The sequence below is a fragment of the Symphalangus syndactylus genome, chromosome X (genome assembly GCF_028878055.3).
Source record: "Symphalangus syndactylus isolate Jambi chromosome X, NHGRI_mSymSyn1-v2.1_pri, whole genome shotgun sequence".
Taxonomy (NCBI): Eukaryota; Metazoa; Chordata; class Mammalia; order Primates; family Hylobatidae; genus Symphalangus; species Symphalangus syndactylus.
In genome coordinates, this window is record NC_072447.2 from 155829465 (window position 1) to 155846138 (window position 16674).

General features: G+C 52.7%; 2 protein-coding genes across 2 annotated transcripts in view; both read right to left on the reverse strand.

Moving 5' to 3' along the window:
* Window positions 1-8140: 8140 nt before the first annotated feature.
* Window positions 8141-9098, reverse strand: TREX2 (three prime repair exonuclease 2). The gene has a single exon (XM_063634376.1). It carries the CDS (start codon window positions 9096-9098, stop codon window positions 8388-8390), a length of 711 nt encoding a protein of 236 aa, XP_063490446.1. The 3' UTR covers window positions 8141-8387.
* The window catches only part of HAUS7 (HAUS augmin like complex subunit 7), a 50723-nt gene continuing 42189 nt past the window's right edge, over window positions 8141-16674 (reverse strand). The window contains exon 10 of the mRNA XM_055267755.2: window positions 8141-11610. Within this exon, the coding sequence (XP_055123730.1) occupies window positions 11540-11610 (71 nt within the window). The 3' untranslated portion in view covers window positions 8141-11539. The remainder of the gene's footprint in view (window positions 11611-16674) is intronic.

Here is a 16674-nt window from a genome sequence, read left to right on the forward strand (position 1 = left end):
TTGAGCCTTTGGACTCAAACTAAACTCTTCCCCGAGTCTCCAGTGACGTGCCAACCTCCATGTCATGTGAGCTGATTCCTTAAAATCTCTCTCTCTCTCTATGCGCACACACACACACACACATATACACACACGATATGATATATATCATATACGTAGTGTGGATATAATGTGTATTTTCGGTGTGGTTTTTTGGGATTTTTTTTTTTCTTTTTTGAGACCGAGTCTTGCTGTGTTGCCCAGGCTCACCACCACCCCCGGCTAATTTTTGTTACATTAAGTAGAGACAGGGTTTCACCATGTTGACCAGGCTGGTCTCAAACTCCTAGCCTCAAGTGTTCTGCCTGTCTCAGCCTCCCAAAGTGCTGGGATTACAGGCATGAGCCACAGTGCTTGGCTATAATATGTATCAAGTATTTGTCAGTATATATGTGTCATGAGTATATGTGTGTTGGAGCTCGAATACAGTCGTAATGCAGTAAGCACAAACACACAGCAACTAAATGCATAAAGAAAAATGACTAGACATGAAGGAAGACTTCAAGAAAATGCAATTACAATGGAATGTTCTAATATATTATCATTAAATCAGACAGATATAGTCAACAAAAAAAAAAAAACAAGTAAAAATGTAAAGGAAATTGAATAGTACAATTGTCAATTAGATTTTAGGGATATATAGAAAAGCCTGCATCTCTGAAGGAGATGCATTTTTCAGAGTCTATAACATTTTTTACAGTTATTTATGTATTCGGCCTCTGTTATCCATTGAATTGTGTCTGCCTCCCTCCTCCCCCTAAAAAAAGATACATTACAGCCCAAACCCCCAGTACCTCAGAATGGAGCCTTATTTGGGGATCTTCACAGAGATAATCAAGTTAAAATGAGGTCATTAGGGTGGGCTGTAATCCAATATGACTGTGCCATTATAAAAAGAAGAAATGTGGACACAGCGCCTTGTATGCAGGGAGAAAGAGGGCTGTGTGAAGATGAAGGCAGAGATTGGGGAGAGGCTGCCACAAATCAAGGAACACCAAAGATGGCCAGCAAAGTCCCGGAAGCTGGGGGAGGGCCTGGAATAGATTCTCCCTCACAGCCCCCAGGAGGAACCTTGCCCTGCCAACACCTCGATCTCTGACTTCTGGCCTCCAGAACCGAGAAACAGTCCATTTCTGCTGTTGAAGCCCCCTAGCTTATGGAACTTTGTTATGGCATCCCTGGAGAACTCAAGCAGCCCCCAAACTACCTTAATTCGAAAAGGTGATATTTTAAGCAATACATCCTCAGATTATTATCCAATACAACTAAAATACACAACAAAACATGATTGGCTGGGTGTGGTAGCTCATGCCTGTAATCCCAGCCCTTTGGGAGGCCGAGGAGGGTTGATCACTTGAGCTCAGGAGTTCGAGACCAGAGGGCAACATGGCAAAACCCCATCTCTACAATAAATACAAAAATTGGCAGGCTGTGGTGGCGCATGCCTGTAGTCCCAGCTATTTGGGAGAATGAGGTGGAAAGATCCTTTGAGCCCGGGAGGCGGAAGTTGCAGTGAGCCAAGATCACGACAGTGCATTCCAGCCTGGGTGACAATGAGACCCTGTCTCAAAAAAAAGAAAAAAAAAAAGATCATGAAATCATAATTACTCAGAAATTAAGATAAACTGCACTATATAAGCATGAGATCAAGAAAAGAATGGAAAGCAAAATTACAAGCTATCCCTAAAGCAAAGCAAAGAAGAATGTTTAATAGCAAGCCTATAGCACACAGTAAAATCTGCATTTAGCGATAATAAAGTGTCAAGCTTATTGATAGATACAATTTCAACACCAAATGCATCACTGGCCATAATGTTTAGGGTACAGATTGAATACACACTTTAATTTGAAATACCCGAATCACTCAAAAGATACTAATAAAGCAAAGTTTTAAAAGATTCAGTTGGGCACGGTGGCTCACACCTGTAATCCCAGCATTTTGGGAGGCCAAAGCGGGCAGATCACCTGAGGTCAGGAGTTCGAGACCAGCCTGGCTAACATGGCAAAACCCTGTCTCTACTAAATATACAAAAATTAGCTGAGCATGGTGGCATGCGCCTGTAATCCCAGCTACTCGGGAGGCTGAGGCAAGAGAATCGCTTGAACCCAGGAGGCGGAGGTTGCAGTGAGCCAATATCGTGCCATTGCATTCCAGCCTGGGTGACCAGAGCGAAACTCCATCTCAAAAAAAAAAAAAAAAAAAAAAAAAAAAAAAGATTGGACACTTCTCTTTAAACATATAATTACCTTTAAAAACTATCTGTAGCTTTGGAATATGAAAGTATGAAATCGTATTCACCCAGCCAATGCTATGCCCACATATACCCTCTGCTCCCTATTGAAATAGGAATGTAGTCAGTGGGTGATATTTGTAATTTTAAAAGTTCTACACATGGAAAACAATTTGGCTCTTCTAATGGGCATAGAAAACAGCTCTCTTCCTCACCACGCAGAGATCTGCCAGGCTGATGGACAACTGGATACCCCCAGAGGGTATATTTTGAATGACCTTATCCAGTGACCCATGGGTGTCATTTAACGCATGAGGCTCCCTGGAGCAGGAACTGACATGCCTGCTTCCAGAGCTTTTCAGCCCTGAACGTGCACTCCAAAAGCATAAAAGTGGCACTAGCACCATTGTAAGGGCTCCCTCAAGTGTCAGCCAGTGCAAATTGAGACCACCAGGAGAACATCAGATCCTTTTGGAAAAACTATGGAGAAACTGCGTTTCTCTTACAAGTTAGTTCCCATATCAAAAAGAATGCCACAGGGTGTGTCTGTAAAGTAAAACGCCCACCCTCACTGCCAGCTGCCGTCACCTCAGGTTCTTGTTCTTCCTCGGCATCTTCATCGTCTTCGTCTTCAGCCTCCAGATACCCCTTTTCCCAGCCTCCCTCAGCCTGGTCTTCCATTTCTGCCTCTTCAGTGATGGGCCAGGTAAATGAAGCTCCTGAGAACCAACATCTGTACACTCTTGACTTTCTGAAATCTTAAAGAAATTATCAGGAACTGTTTTAAATTTATTTTTCAAAAGTTTTCAAAACTTCATAAAACCTCAACTTTTCTATCATGGAAGATATTGCTGATATCAATAATAACACACCAATTTTACTCCAAAAACCCAAAAGATATACTGGATAAATCTTAAAGATTAGAAAAAAATGTCCATACACAAAATATATACACAGACACACATATGCTGTCTTCCTCAGTATTTTGATTGAAATGCCGTGCTGTAAATGGATTCATGCCTATGCTGCAACTTAAAATAATTTATGTTCAGCATGATACCAAGTATAAAAGGCAATTAAAGAACATGATTTTGATTCCAAAAAAATCTACATTTAGAGGGAAATTGCAGCCTTTGAGTGCCTTATGCCAAATCATAAGTGAATGTGTGGGAGTGGCATGTGTGTGTCAGGGGAGTGTGTGTGGCACAAGTGTAAATGTGTGTGTGTGCATGTATAGGTTGTGGGGGTGGGGGTATGTGATGTGTGAGTGAGGGGTGCATGTGTATGTGGTGGGGGGAGTGGGGACTTGCATGTGTACCCCCAAAATTCATGTCAAAACTGAATCACCAAGGTGACAGTAGTAGGAGGTGGGGCATTTAGAAGGTGAGTAGGTCACGAGGGCTGCACCACCATGATTGAGACCCCGTGAGCCAGCTAGTCCTTTCCACAATTCGAGGAACCAGCCCTCGCCAGATTCTGAACCTGCTGGTGCCTTGATTGTGGCCTTCCCAGACTCGAGAACTGTGAGCAATAACTGTTTGCTGTTTATAAGCCACCCAGTGTAAAGTATTTTTGTTATAGCGGCCCACAGGGACTAAGACAAAATGCAAGTGACACTCCCCAGGTTCTTGTCGCAGCTGAATCCCTTAGAAGAGGTTGATGCTCAAGAGGCATTAAATGGCAAATACAAGTCTAGAATGGCTTGACACAGTGTGTACAAGTGTGTGCGAGTGTCTGAGTGTATGTGCAAGTGTTTGTGCGTGGGGTGTGCAACTGTGTGCAGGTGTGTGTGTGCTAGTGTGTGCAAGTGTGTGGGTGTACTAATGTGTGCAAATATGTGTGCAGGTGTGTGCATGTGTGCAAGTGTGGGGGGGTGTGTGCTCAGGTGTGTGAGTGCTTGAGCGTGGTTGTGAGTGTATGTGTGTGTGGGTGTGTGCAAGAGTGAGTGTGAGCATGTGTGTGGGTGTATGCAAGTGTGTGTGCAGGTGTGCACACATGTAATGTGTGTATGCGTGCACATGTGTACAAGTGTTCACGGGTGTGTGTGCGAGTGTGTATGTGAGTGTGCACAGGTGTGTGCACAAGTGTGTGCATGTACATGAGTATGGGGGAGGGTGTGTGCACAAGTGTGCGTACGTGCAAGTGTGTGAGTGTACACATCTGTGAGTGGGAGGTGTGTGTTCACAAGCTGAGCTGCAGGAAAGCAGTGTCCCCACAATGCTGATACTCTTCCTGGAGGTCCCCTACATGAAACCGCAGCTGACAGTCATCAATGCTGCTTGACTTCTTTGCAACAGGCAGGGGGCAGATATCATTTACAAGAAATGCAGGTGTCGCGCTGTGGTCCCGTGGCACTCCTCAACCTTCAGAATGCTGCGGCTTTCAGCGTGCTCCCCACATTGTCTTCTGCACAAAGACAAACTGGAAATGTTATGGCCTTTGATTTTAGTATTCATCCCTCTCCATAGTGAATTCCATTTTCAATAGGCTTATGTCACATGTCCCCCAGGTACACTCCTGTGATCACCGCTGTCTCCCCACTGGCAGACACCCCTGGTGGCCTGATGGGGCTCATCAGTCAGTGATGCAGCTTGATGAGGGGCAGACAGCTGGCCAGGGGCGAGCTGGAGCAGTGGAGTCGGTTCGCTGTTGGCTCCGCAGCATCACTTTGAGTCCCATGCAAATGAGCTTGCACATTGGGAGCTCACTTCTTCCTGCTGAGTAGTATTCCGTGGTGTGGACGCACTGCGGCGTGTCCAGCCACTCACCTGATGATGAACATTTGGGCTGTTTCCTGTTTGGGGCTATTATGAAAAAGCTGCTGTGAACATTGGAGTATGAGTCTTTGTATGGTTACATCAATCCCTTTGTCTTGCGTAAGTATCTAGGAGTGGAATTGTTGGCTGATGTGGTAGGTGCATGTTTAACATTTTCAGACACTGCCGACGTGTTTTCCCAAGTGGCTGCCCCATTTTCCCTTCCCCCCAGAAACGCACGGGCACCCCCAGTGCTCCACATCTCCTCCGTGTGAAACCAACACTTGGTGTGGTCAGTGGTTCTTGTTTTACCCATTCTAATAGATGGTAAACGTCCAGGAATTTTGAGAGCTAAACAAACACTATCATTATTGAAAGTTAAATTATGTAAACTGACAAATTATATGAAAAATAAAGGAGATACTCGAAACTCACGTGTTCATTATTCGAGCATGCTTTATCTTATTCATTAAAATAAATGGAAACATCAGCCAACATGTACGTGGGAACCACACCTGTCCATCCATTGCAGTCAAGTACTGGGTACAGATAACAAGAACTCGGTAAAAGTCAATGAAGGCATTTTGTGAGTAGTCATTGGCCATGTGGAATTTACGGTGAAGAGTATATTGTATATTTTGTTGCATATTTTATATATATTGTGGATTTTATTATTTGTAAATTGTGTGTTCATGTATATGTATGCATGTGCCTGTGTGTATAGCCTGTGTGTATATAGAGAAAGAGACAGGGGAGGAAGGGAGAGAGATCCGTGCCTACATACATACGTGTACATTTCCTTTCCTGGTAAGCTGGTTGTTAACCATTTATAAGCACACTGCTGCTGTGAGGCAGCAGAGAGGCAGGTCACAGCCTGTCTGTGCAGCATGGTACGCAAGACGCCTGGCCTGGCCAGTCTCAACATGGACTCGGGGAGGGCGCCTGAGGCCAGGCCACCGTGAGGCCAGGGGAGCCCAGAGTGATGAGAGAGAGGCACCTCAGCCCAAGACAGGTGACAGGGCCCAAAACCAGAGACCCTCCACAGAGGCGGCAGCAGCCAAAATCAGGCTGTCACCTGCCTGTCTGTCCCATCCTGGGGTTGAGACCCTTCTAGCATGCCCAATGAAGAGGGCCCCACTTGGTGTCACCTACCCAGCAGGTCATTGGCAACACCAGGGTTTTTTGGGGGTTTTTTTTGGAGGGGGGTCTCACTGTCCCCAGGCTGGAGGGCAGTGGTGCCATCACGGCTCACTGCAGCCTCACTTTCCCAGGCTCCAGTGATCCTCTGGCCCTCGGCCTCCTGAGTAGCTGGGACTACAGATGTGTGCCTCCACTCCCAATTTTTCTTTTTAATTTTTGTAGAGATAGGATCTTGCTATGTTGCCCAGGTCAGTCTCAAACTCCTGGGCTCCGGCAATCCGCCTGCCTTGGCCTCCCAAAGTGCTGGGATTATAGGCGTAAGCCACCGTGCCCAACCAAGGCCAGGGTTTTAAGGGTAACACCTGCTGGATTCGGCTGCCCAGCTGGAGCCTGGCCAGTAAGATAAACAGAAGCAGGCCCTGTCTGGGCACCAGGGGATCTGGGGACTCAGTGTCCCCTACTCCAGCTTCTGTACCAGGTCATGCTCTCCTCGGGAAGCTTGGCTGTGACAAGATCTTCTGGTTACTAACCACATTCCCAAACTAGGTCCTGTGGGGCTTCCCCAGACCGTGCCCCCTCCCCTCCCCCGCTGCCACTGTCCTTGGCCAGGCCCATGGCTCTCCCACCCTCCACCAAAGCCCTCCATGCTCTGCTTCTACCCGCCTTGCAGTCGCTGTCCTCTCCAGCCCATTCTCCATGCAGCAGCCTGATGTGGTTTGGACGTTCGTCCCCTCCAAATCTCAGTTTGAAATGTAACCCCCAATGTTGGAGGTGGGGCCTTGGTGGGAGGCGTCTGGGTCATGGGGTTGGATCCCTCATGAATGGCTTGGTGCCGTCCTCACCTCCGCAAGGAGTTGAATTCTCGCTATGAGTTCACCTCCCTGCCTCTCTCTTGCTCCCCCTTTGCCTTCTGCCATAAGTGGAAGCTTCCTGAGGCCCCACCAGTAACAGATGCCAGCGCTGCTGAGCCAAAATAAACCCGCTGTCTTTGTAAATGACCCAGCCTCAAGTATTTCTTCACAGCAACTCGAGAACAGCTCGGCACGCAGCCCAAGCAGCATATGGCAGAAGCCTACACCAGACCTTTCCCCTCTCCTGCTCATGACCCTCCGCGGCTCCCCACTGCCTTCAGGGTCAGGCCTGGCCCGGGTCACAAGGAAGGTCTGAGGTGGTCACTGCCTGTGCTCTGGCCTCACCATCCTACCACCGCGCATGCTGCAGTGGCTCCAGTCATCCTGACCTCCTTAGGGCTTCCCAGATCGTCCAGCTGGCTGGAGGCTCAGGCTTTGCTCGTGTGAGTCACTCTCAGGCGTGGCCACCCCATCCCTTCTTACCTGACCCAGCGTTGGTGACAGGTCTCTCCCCACCCATGAGGCCTCCCCACAAGACTGGGAGTGCCTCAGGGTGGGGCCCCTGAGGCAGGTTAGCAGGGAATCTGAAGCACAGTGCGGTGGCTCCCTTCCAGTGTCACCCTCACAGCACCAGCCACCCCACCTCTGCTCCGCGCACCGTCAGGGCCCTTAGCATGTACATGTACACGTGCATGCCCGCATGTGGGGGCGCCTCCCTTTTCCCCAGCACCCCATTTCTTAACATTTCACCCTGTTACCACTTCACAGAGCAGGGACAGAGACTCCAGGTCCCACGGCAGACAAGCGCTGCAGCTGAGCTTTGTGCCCAGGCAGCCAGCCACCTCTGTGGGCTTAAGGCCCTACTCATGGCTTCTTTGGGCCTCTGGGGTGACAATGCAGATGGGCAGCACTCAGCCCACGGCCACAACCCATCAGCCCTCAGACCAACCCAAGAGCTTGACGTCTCCCTACCCAGCCACCCACGGTCCTCACCGCAGGGAGAGGCCATAGGGGGGCGGCCCTGGAGGTCTTGTGCTGGCCCCGGCATGGCTCACCGCCTGGCCCTGCTCAGCAGGGGGCCGAGGGAGCCCAGCCCCTAGTATCTGGCCAGCGAGTCAGAGGGTGAGTAGTTGGCAATGTTTATTGGGAAACAGCAAACTCTGCTGGGCACGCAGCCTGGCCGGGAGAGCACGGCCCTGGAAGCGGGGCCTGGAGAGGAATCCAGGGCTGTATGGCTGGTCAGGCAGCCAGGGAAGGCCTGGCAGGTGCACAGACCTGCAGCTGCCCAGATAGGAGGAACCGGGGGTGGTAGAGGCCAGCTGAACGGTGGAGGCTGGCACTGTCCGTGGCACAGGAGGTGGCCCTGGTGCTCAGGCCTCCAGGCTGGGGTCATCGGGCGGCAAGTACATGGGCTCGATGTGGGCCCACTCGTGGGCCTGCTCATCTGCCCAGGCGAGCAGCTCTGCGGCGCGGTGCAGGAAGATCAGGAGCAGGGTGTGTACGTCACCCTCGGCTGAGTGGGCCGCGCTTGGCTCTGCCCGGAAGTAGCGGTGGAAGAGGCTGCCGAGGCTGTAACCCTGGCGGCCCCGGGCCCGGGTGCTGTGGCTGTGGGCGCGGTCCAGGCCCCGCAGGGCCGGCAGCGTGTCCAGGCAGACAGTGTCCCGGGGCAGGCAGGCACCCAGGCGCCGCAGCTCGGCACACAGCAGGGGGAAATCATAAGCAAAGCCATTGTGGGCCACAAGGCAGATGGGCCCTGCCTGGCGGCTCAGGAAGGCCTGCAGCGTCCGCACCACGGCACCATCAAAGCCAGCCTTCCGGCATCGGGCCAGGCCGTCGCTGCTCAGGCCGGTGACCTCGCTGGCCTTGGCGGTGAAGGGGCGCTCTGGGCACATGCACAGCGTGAGCTTGTCCAGGACCCGGGGCAGCACTGGGGCACCAGACTCGTCGCGCTCCAGGTTCTCCAGGGAGGAGCGGTGGACAGCAAAGAGGGACAGCTCAGCAATCTCGGGCTCCACGCTGGGGAGCCCAGTGGCTTCCAGGTCCAGGAAGACAAAGGTCTCGGCCCGGGGTGCCTCGGACATGGTGATGTTCCCACGGGGACAGCAAGTCCTCAAACTGCCAGAGCGAGAGGCACAAACCCTGAGGACTGGAGAGAGGGGTTCGCCTGGGCCCTGCTGTGTACCATCCTCCCCCTAGCCAAAGCTCTGACCCTTCCGGGGCTCACTTCCTGCCACCCCTGACCACAGCACCTGTGACCTTTGGCTCTGGGAGCATCAGCCCCACTCCTGTCACCTACTGAACAGAAAAGGCAGGCCTCAGAGCGGTCTACTGCCTGCCTCCAGCCACAGTCCCCAGCAGGGATTGAGAGAGGCAAAGGCAGCTCAGGGACTGCACCTCGGCGGGGTCCAGCCCCTTCACCAGAATGCCTTGGCTGGGAACCTGGGGCATAGCACGCTGGGTCTCCAGCCCTGGAACCAGCTGCCGGGAAGCAGGCAAGCAGCCACCTGAAAAGAGCCCATGCAGTGCGCCCAGCTCCCCCTGGGCTCGACCTCCCCAGCCTCGTCCCTGGCACACAGGTGCTGGCCCCGAGCTGGCCTCTGCCTGCTTGCCCCCAGGCTCCCGGGGAGACTGTCCTTGCCAACCCCACCATACCAGCTTACCTGGGGCGGGCACTGACCGGCTTCCTGGGCTTCTGGGCACCTGTTGCCGCACAGGCTGCTCTAGGCGGCCTTTAATCAGCGGCCACAGCCCGCCCCCAGCTGCCTGTTGGCCAACAATGAGGCCTGGGGCCTCAGGACCTGCGCAGCCGGCTCACTCGCCGCCCCCTCGCTAGCTCACAGCCACTGAGACACACGCCCCATGTTTACAGATTAGGAAGCAGGCCCCGAGCTCTTCACAGGCACAGGGAGGAAGCCAGAGCGGTGCAGAAGGCAGTAAACCTCCACCCAGCCAGGCTGTGGCTGCCAGGCCTGGTAGGCCTGGGGTCAATGCCTCCCCCATGCTAGGGCCAGTTACACAAAGGCAACAGGTCCTCTTTGCCAGGCCTCAGTCTCCCCTGTCACTGGAGATCAGGTGCCGCTCATGGGAATGAAGCAAGCTCTGGAGTGTGACCAAGGTGCCCACACATGCCGTGCTCAGCCTCCAAAGGGGAAGGGGCGCTCCCCCAAAACCTAGGGATGGGGCAGCCTCAGGGCAGCCCACGCGCTGCCCACCCCGGCTCACACAGCTTGCGGGCTCATTTCCCACTGTGAAGGGGAGATGCTATCTGCTTTAAGGACGTCGCTTCATCATGTCTACCGTGCACCTAACAGCAGCTGCTGGGGAAGGAAGGGAGGTGGGCCTGGCCCGGGAGCTGTGCGGGCCACAGCTGAGCTAATGCTTCCTCCACCACAGACAAGCAACGTTAGGGGGTGGGCCAGGAGTGCCGGGACTACGGGAGGAGTGAAGCCCAGCCCCTCGGACCCCAGGCTCAGGGACCTGCCCTGCCCATCCCGCTCCAGGCAAAGGGCACCAGGTCCTTCCCGGTCCTGCGAGCAGTGGCGCCCTGAAGACCTCATTCTGGAGCAAGAGACACCAGCCCTTGATGGTGGGTGCACTGCAGGGCCAGCCCCATGCTGGGGGCACAGAGAGGTGACCAAGAGGAGTCCCTTGGCCTGTAAATCAGGTGGTGCACCTGTACCGTGGTGACCACAGGCCTGCCTGGCCTCCTACCTCTCACAGTGGTGGCTAGGGGATGCCTCAGGCGACTGGGATGGAGGGGGTCTGGCACCCAGCTCCTCCTGGCCTCCTTGCCTTGTGTGCCCACAGGGACCTTGGGGAAGCAAAGGAGATGGTGCCAGGAGGGAGCAGGGCGGGGCGGGCAGCAGCAGGTACAACAATGGCCCCAAGGAGGCAGAGGCCCCACCAGTCACGCCTGCGCAGGGAGGGAGGCAGCTGTGACAGGCACACTGCTCAGGGAGATACTGGGTCACCCTGGGAAGCCCAGACAGCATCTTCCTGGACAACCAGTCAGGCTGAATTCCCCAGCCCAGAGCTGAGCGCCCAGCCAGGGAGGAGCAGGAAACTGGTACCCCGCGTGGGATCCAGGGGCACTCAAGGAGGGCGGCTGAGGGGTACGTCTCACACAGGACCCTGATGCCAGCCGGGGGAGGTGGCAGTCGGGTCTCTGCTTGCAAGTGGCTGGCAGCAGCAGGGAGGAGTGAAGCCACAGGAAGAGGATGCAGCCCAGGCCCGCCAAGATGACAGGAGGGCCGCCGCCAGCCTGCCCAGACCTGGGCCACCTGAGCAGCTCAGGATGAGGGGAAGGAGAGAGAGACGCAGAGCTGCAGAAGCAGAAAGCAGGCTGGAGGCGACTGCTTAGAAACCAAGGCTTTGTGTCCAAGTCAAACCGTCCATCTCTCTCTCCCTCCCCAAAGGGGCCAAAGGTCCCTGCCTAGAGCACAACGTGGGGCTGCAACGGCTTCTGCTGCCACAATCATCCGTCCTCGCCAACTCCATCTTGGGAGAGGGCCTCCTGCCCCCACTATCCTGTGCTTTTGTGCAGGCCATCACTGAAGACTTTGTATTTCTCCATTAGTTCATTCATCTTGGTAGCTGCAGAGGAAAGAAAAGAAACCAAAAGGATAGTGGGAGTGTAAACTAGTTCAACCACTGTGGAAGACAGTGTGGCGATTCCTCAGGGATCTAGAACTAGAAATACCATTTGACCCAGCAATCCCATTACTGGGTATATGCCCAAAGGACTATAAATCATGCTGCTATAAAGACACATGCACACGTATGTTTATTGCGGCACTATTCACAATAGCAAAGACTTGGAACCAACCCAAATGTCCAACAACGATAGACTGGATTAAGAAAATGTGGCACACATACACCATGGAATACTATGCAGCCATAAAAAACGATGAGTTCCTGTCCTTTGTAGGGACATGGATGAAGCTGGAAAACATCATTCTCAGCAAACTATCGCAAGGACAAAAAAACCAAACACCGCATGTTCTCACTCATAGGTGGGAATTGAACAATGAGAACACTTGGACACAGGAAGGGGAACATCACACTCTGGGGACTGCTGTGGGGTGGGGGGAGGGGGAGGGACAGCATTAGGAGATATACCTAATGCTAAATGATGAGTTAATGGGTGCAGCACACCAACATGGCACACGGATACATATGTAACCTGCACTTTGTGCACATGTACCCTAGAACTTAAAGTATAATAAAAATATATATATAATAAATAAATTAAATAAACAAACAAATAAATAAATAAATAAAAAAGAAAAGAAACCAACAGAAAAGTGAGCCTGGCGCAAGAGGCGAGGTGCCTCCTGCCCGCCGCCCAAGGCACATGTCCTCAGCTGATCCTCCTTCAGCCCCAGGCACCACCAGGATGGCAGGGAAGGGACAGGCACTGCCGAGCTGGGAGCTGCTCAGGCTCTGTGGGGACCAGGCCAGCAGCTTGGGAGCCCTGGGCTGGCTCACACCGACCGCAGCACAGTTCCGAGACCCAGGCCAGGGTCTGCTGACCCGGCTGTGCCCCCGCCCACCTGCCCCCTGCCCCCCGAGCCCCAGGGGCAGCACATGGCACACAGTGAGGAGGCAGGGGCTGTCCTGACTTCAGTGGCACATTCAGTATTAGCCAGATGGATAACACTGCACACACAACAAACCCAATCACACAGACAGCCCTAAGGCCTTGGCTGCCCAGCCCAGTGGCGACCGTGGTGGCTGCGCTGCACCTTATCTGCCATAACCACATCTGCCTCTCAGTTGCCAACCCTAGACCATGGCCATCATCCCCCTCCCCCAGCAGACAGAGGAGGACACAGCCCCTCACCTGCCCTGCCCATCCGCTCCCCATCCATGGCCCCACTGTCAGCTACACTTTGCCTTTTACATGTTGAAGTCATTAGCAGTGACATTAAGTGCTGTGAACCCTGAATTTGTCATCCTCTGCCCATCCCGAGGGTGACTCTGAAGCTCAGGAATCATGGGGTGTGCCTCAGGGTGACACCGAGCTGGGGAATGTGCTCAGCCCGCCTGGAATTGCGCCCCAGGACCCTCTCCACTCGCCATCAGCTTCCAGTGGCCCCAGCAGAGGGGCTTCCCGCCGCAATGCACACTGCTCTAGACTGTTTTCCTAGGACTGGACTGTGTCCCTCGTGTGGCATCTGCCCTTATCAAATCGTCTAGACCTCCATCCCGGCCCAGGGCTTGGCAAGGTCCAGAGCCCATGGCCGGGTGTGCAGGGCCCTCAGTGCTTGTAAGGCATCCTGGCTGCTCCTCTGAGGCCACAGGCTGTCTCTCTCGAAGCTTTGGCCCCAGCCCTTGGCCCCTGTACTCCAGATGGCAGGAGGTGGGTTCCATCCACCCTGTGCTCGGCACCTGCACTCACCTGGCTTGTTCTGTGTGCCCACCTCCTCCAGAGCCCTGCCCTTCATCTCCCCTGCCCCCTGCCCTGGAGACCCTGTGCCTGGCTGGGGCCTGCGCGACACTGATCTTTGTGCTGGTTTTTCTCTTTTCTCTCTTCTTAGAGATCCCAGCCTCATTTCGTTTCTAGTCTCTTTGTGGCTGGGTTTTCACAGCTGTCCAGGCACGTCTGGATGTCGCACTGAGTGTATTCAGTGGTGTCGGAAAGTCCTTCAGGTCAGATTTACTGCTCATCCAGGGCTTCCTTCTCTCCTGCATGGGGCTGCTTTTCGAGACGCCGGGGCTGGGGAGAGGATCTCGGTAGCTGCCACTCCCCCTGGTCTGCTGTGGTGGAGCCGTTGCCTGTGGGGTCTCTCTCTGGAGGACAGTTTGGAGGAGTTCCATGGAGGCGAGGCAGGGGTCAGCTCTTGCCCCATGGACCCTCAGAGGCTGCAAAAAGGTAGGCTTCACCCGGGCTGCCGCCAGCCACATCAGCCACATCAAGAGCCGAGCTGGGAGCCGCTCAGGCTCTGTGGGAGCCGGGCCACCAGCTTGGGAGCTGGTTTGCTTATTCATTTCCAACACTTTCTTCACAGAAGAACAGGCTAGGGTCTCGCCGGGGCCACCACCCCGTGGAGGTGGCCCTCTCCAGACCTGCTTCACCTGTGCCCTCTGCTTCTATCTGCTCACCACTGCCCTGTCCCCGGCACCCCACTGCCCCTTGGGCTGTCCTCTCGGCTGCCGCCTTCCCCGCCCGCTGAGCCCGTCACCACTTCCGGGGTCGGTGGCATCTCTCCATTGTTGGTACCCTCAACTCTCCTGCCCCATTCTTGCACTGACAGCATTGCTTCGGTTTCTAAATACATTGATGTTTTCATGGCAGTGAGGTTTCAGGAAGCCTGGAGGGCAACTCCTGGTGTGTGGTGCTGACCCACAGTGCCAAGGCCCTCCCAACTCACATGAGGCCATGCCCCCAGCAAGAGCCCAGAAGGCACACCGGCTGCTCCTCACTTCATAGGTGGTGCCGCACCTCCAACAGAGCCTGGCTGCGGGCATGCAGATGGCTGGGAGGTGAAACAGCACAGAAACACTGGCCTTCCACAGCGGGAGGAGGGCCATTGAGACCAGCGCCCTCAAGGGGTCAGATGGGAAACGGGACAAGTAAAGAACTGTCCCAAGTGGCCTTTGGCATGGATTTGATGCTGACCCTTTCTCTGGTGTGTCCAGACACTAAGAATTCATCTCAAGCCAAATCAGGATGCTGAACTGATGGGAGCTGAGTTGAGAGCCCCAAGAGAGGCCGATGCCCACCCTGGGCCTGCTCCCCTGGCGTCTCTCCAGACCCCCGAAGTGGCCGGGGCTCAAGGGTGAACAGACACTTCCCTGTACACAATGCACTGCCCAGTTCACATGGCCTGGACGTAAAGGGTGCCTTTCTGGTAAGAACAGATACTACACTTGATCTCAGCCAAGAAGCGATAAGGGGCCCTTCTGAAAGGCAAGACCTGCCACCAGTCCTGTGGTGCCACAGTCACAGGTGAGATGGTACACTGATGAGAATACCAATGATCATTTTAAGAATGATGGCATAGATTATAAGCAGTTTACTAACAGCAATTATAAAAACTGGGAAGAGAGTCATAGTGACAGTGGTGATTAGGATAAACGCTATAATACATTTTAAAGTAGAGGGTTCTGTTGCAGTTCAATTGGCAAGAAGAGGCTCCTCAGTGCCCGGTATACATGGGGTAGTTATGTGCCGAGGCCAAGAGCAGTGAGAAGCCTGGCTCTCCGAGGAGACAGCTGGCTGGAGGGTTCATCCAAAGACAGTCTCCAAAACTAGAGGCTATGGACCTGAAACCACTACTTGGGGGTGCAACAGTGGAAAACATTTACAGCAAATGCTTTAGCTGCTGCTGCCCGAGGCAGTGCATAATAGCCGGGGCAAACAAGAGACTAAACAAGAAGCTCAGAAGGAGAGGCTGGAAAATCAGATGTCCACAAAGGCTCTGGAAAGCTCTGGCACAGTCCTGGGAATCTGGAAGACCATGGGTGTGTGCCGGACTGTGAAAATCCCAGAGAGAGAGACCTGAGAAGGCCCTTGAGGCCCTGATCTCTCACCTCTGGCTGACCTTGAGGCTCTGAGCAAGCAAGATGTGAAGGAGAAAGAGCTGTCAACTGCCTGGCTGAGTGTTGATGAAAAACATGAATGACACATCTACAAAGCTCAAAAAGCTCCCAATGGAATAAATTCACAGTGATTCACACGAAGACACATTATAATCAAACTGTCCAAAGCCAGGGACCAACAGAATTTTGAAAAGAAAGTGAAGAGACTCATCATATACCAGCTGGCTTCGCATCAGAAGCTTTGGCAGCCAGAGGACACTGGAATGACACATTCAAAGTACAAAAGAATTCTATATTCAGCAAAACTATCCTTCAAAGATGAAGGAGAAATGAAGACATTCCCACATTAAAAATGAGGGAGTTCATCACTAGTGAGGCTTCCCTACAGGAAACACTAAGGGTAGGCCTCCGGGATGGCATGAAAGGACAAATCCACATGAAGAAATTAAGAACTCCAACAAAGGTAACAACATCAATAAATATAAAAATGTGTACCAATGTACACATTTAATACAGCTTCATTCTAATGAGCAAAGTTTTTGTATACAACTGAAATTAGTTTGGTAATACACTGTTTTCAGTTAGGATGCTAAATGCAATTCTAAGGACAACCACTTAAAAATAACTTTTAAAAAAAGTGTTAAAGAAACAACAAGGGAATTAAAATGGTGTACCCAAAAATATCTAACACTAATATATTTTGCTTTAATAGGAGACAGTTTTTGTATACTATTGAAATTAATTTGGTACTAGACTGTTTTCAGTTAGGATGCTAACTGTAATTCTAAAGGCAACCACTTAAAAAATAACTTTAAAAAATAGAGTTAAAGAGGCTGGGCGCAGTGGCTCATACCTATAATCCCAGTACTTTGGTAGGCCGAGACAGGTGGATCACCTAAGGTCAGCAGTTCGAGACCAGCCTGGCCAACATGGCAAAACCCCGCCTCTACTTAAAAACACAAAAATTAGTCGGGCGTGGTGGTGGGTGCCTGTAATCCCAGCTACTTGGGAGGCTGAGGCAGAATTGCTTCAACCCAGGAGGTAGAGGTTGCAGTGAGCTGAGACTGCACTCCAGCCTGGGTGACAGAGCGAGACTCCATCTCAAAAAGAAAA

What these genes read in the sequence shown, in the direction of transcription:
- TREX2 (XM_063634376.1), bottom strand. Translation starts at nt 9,098, where the DNA reads ATGTCCGAGGCACCCCGGGCCGAGACCTTTGTCTTCCTGGACCTGGAA.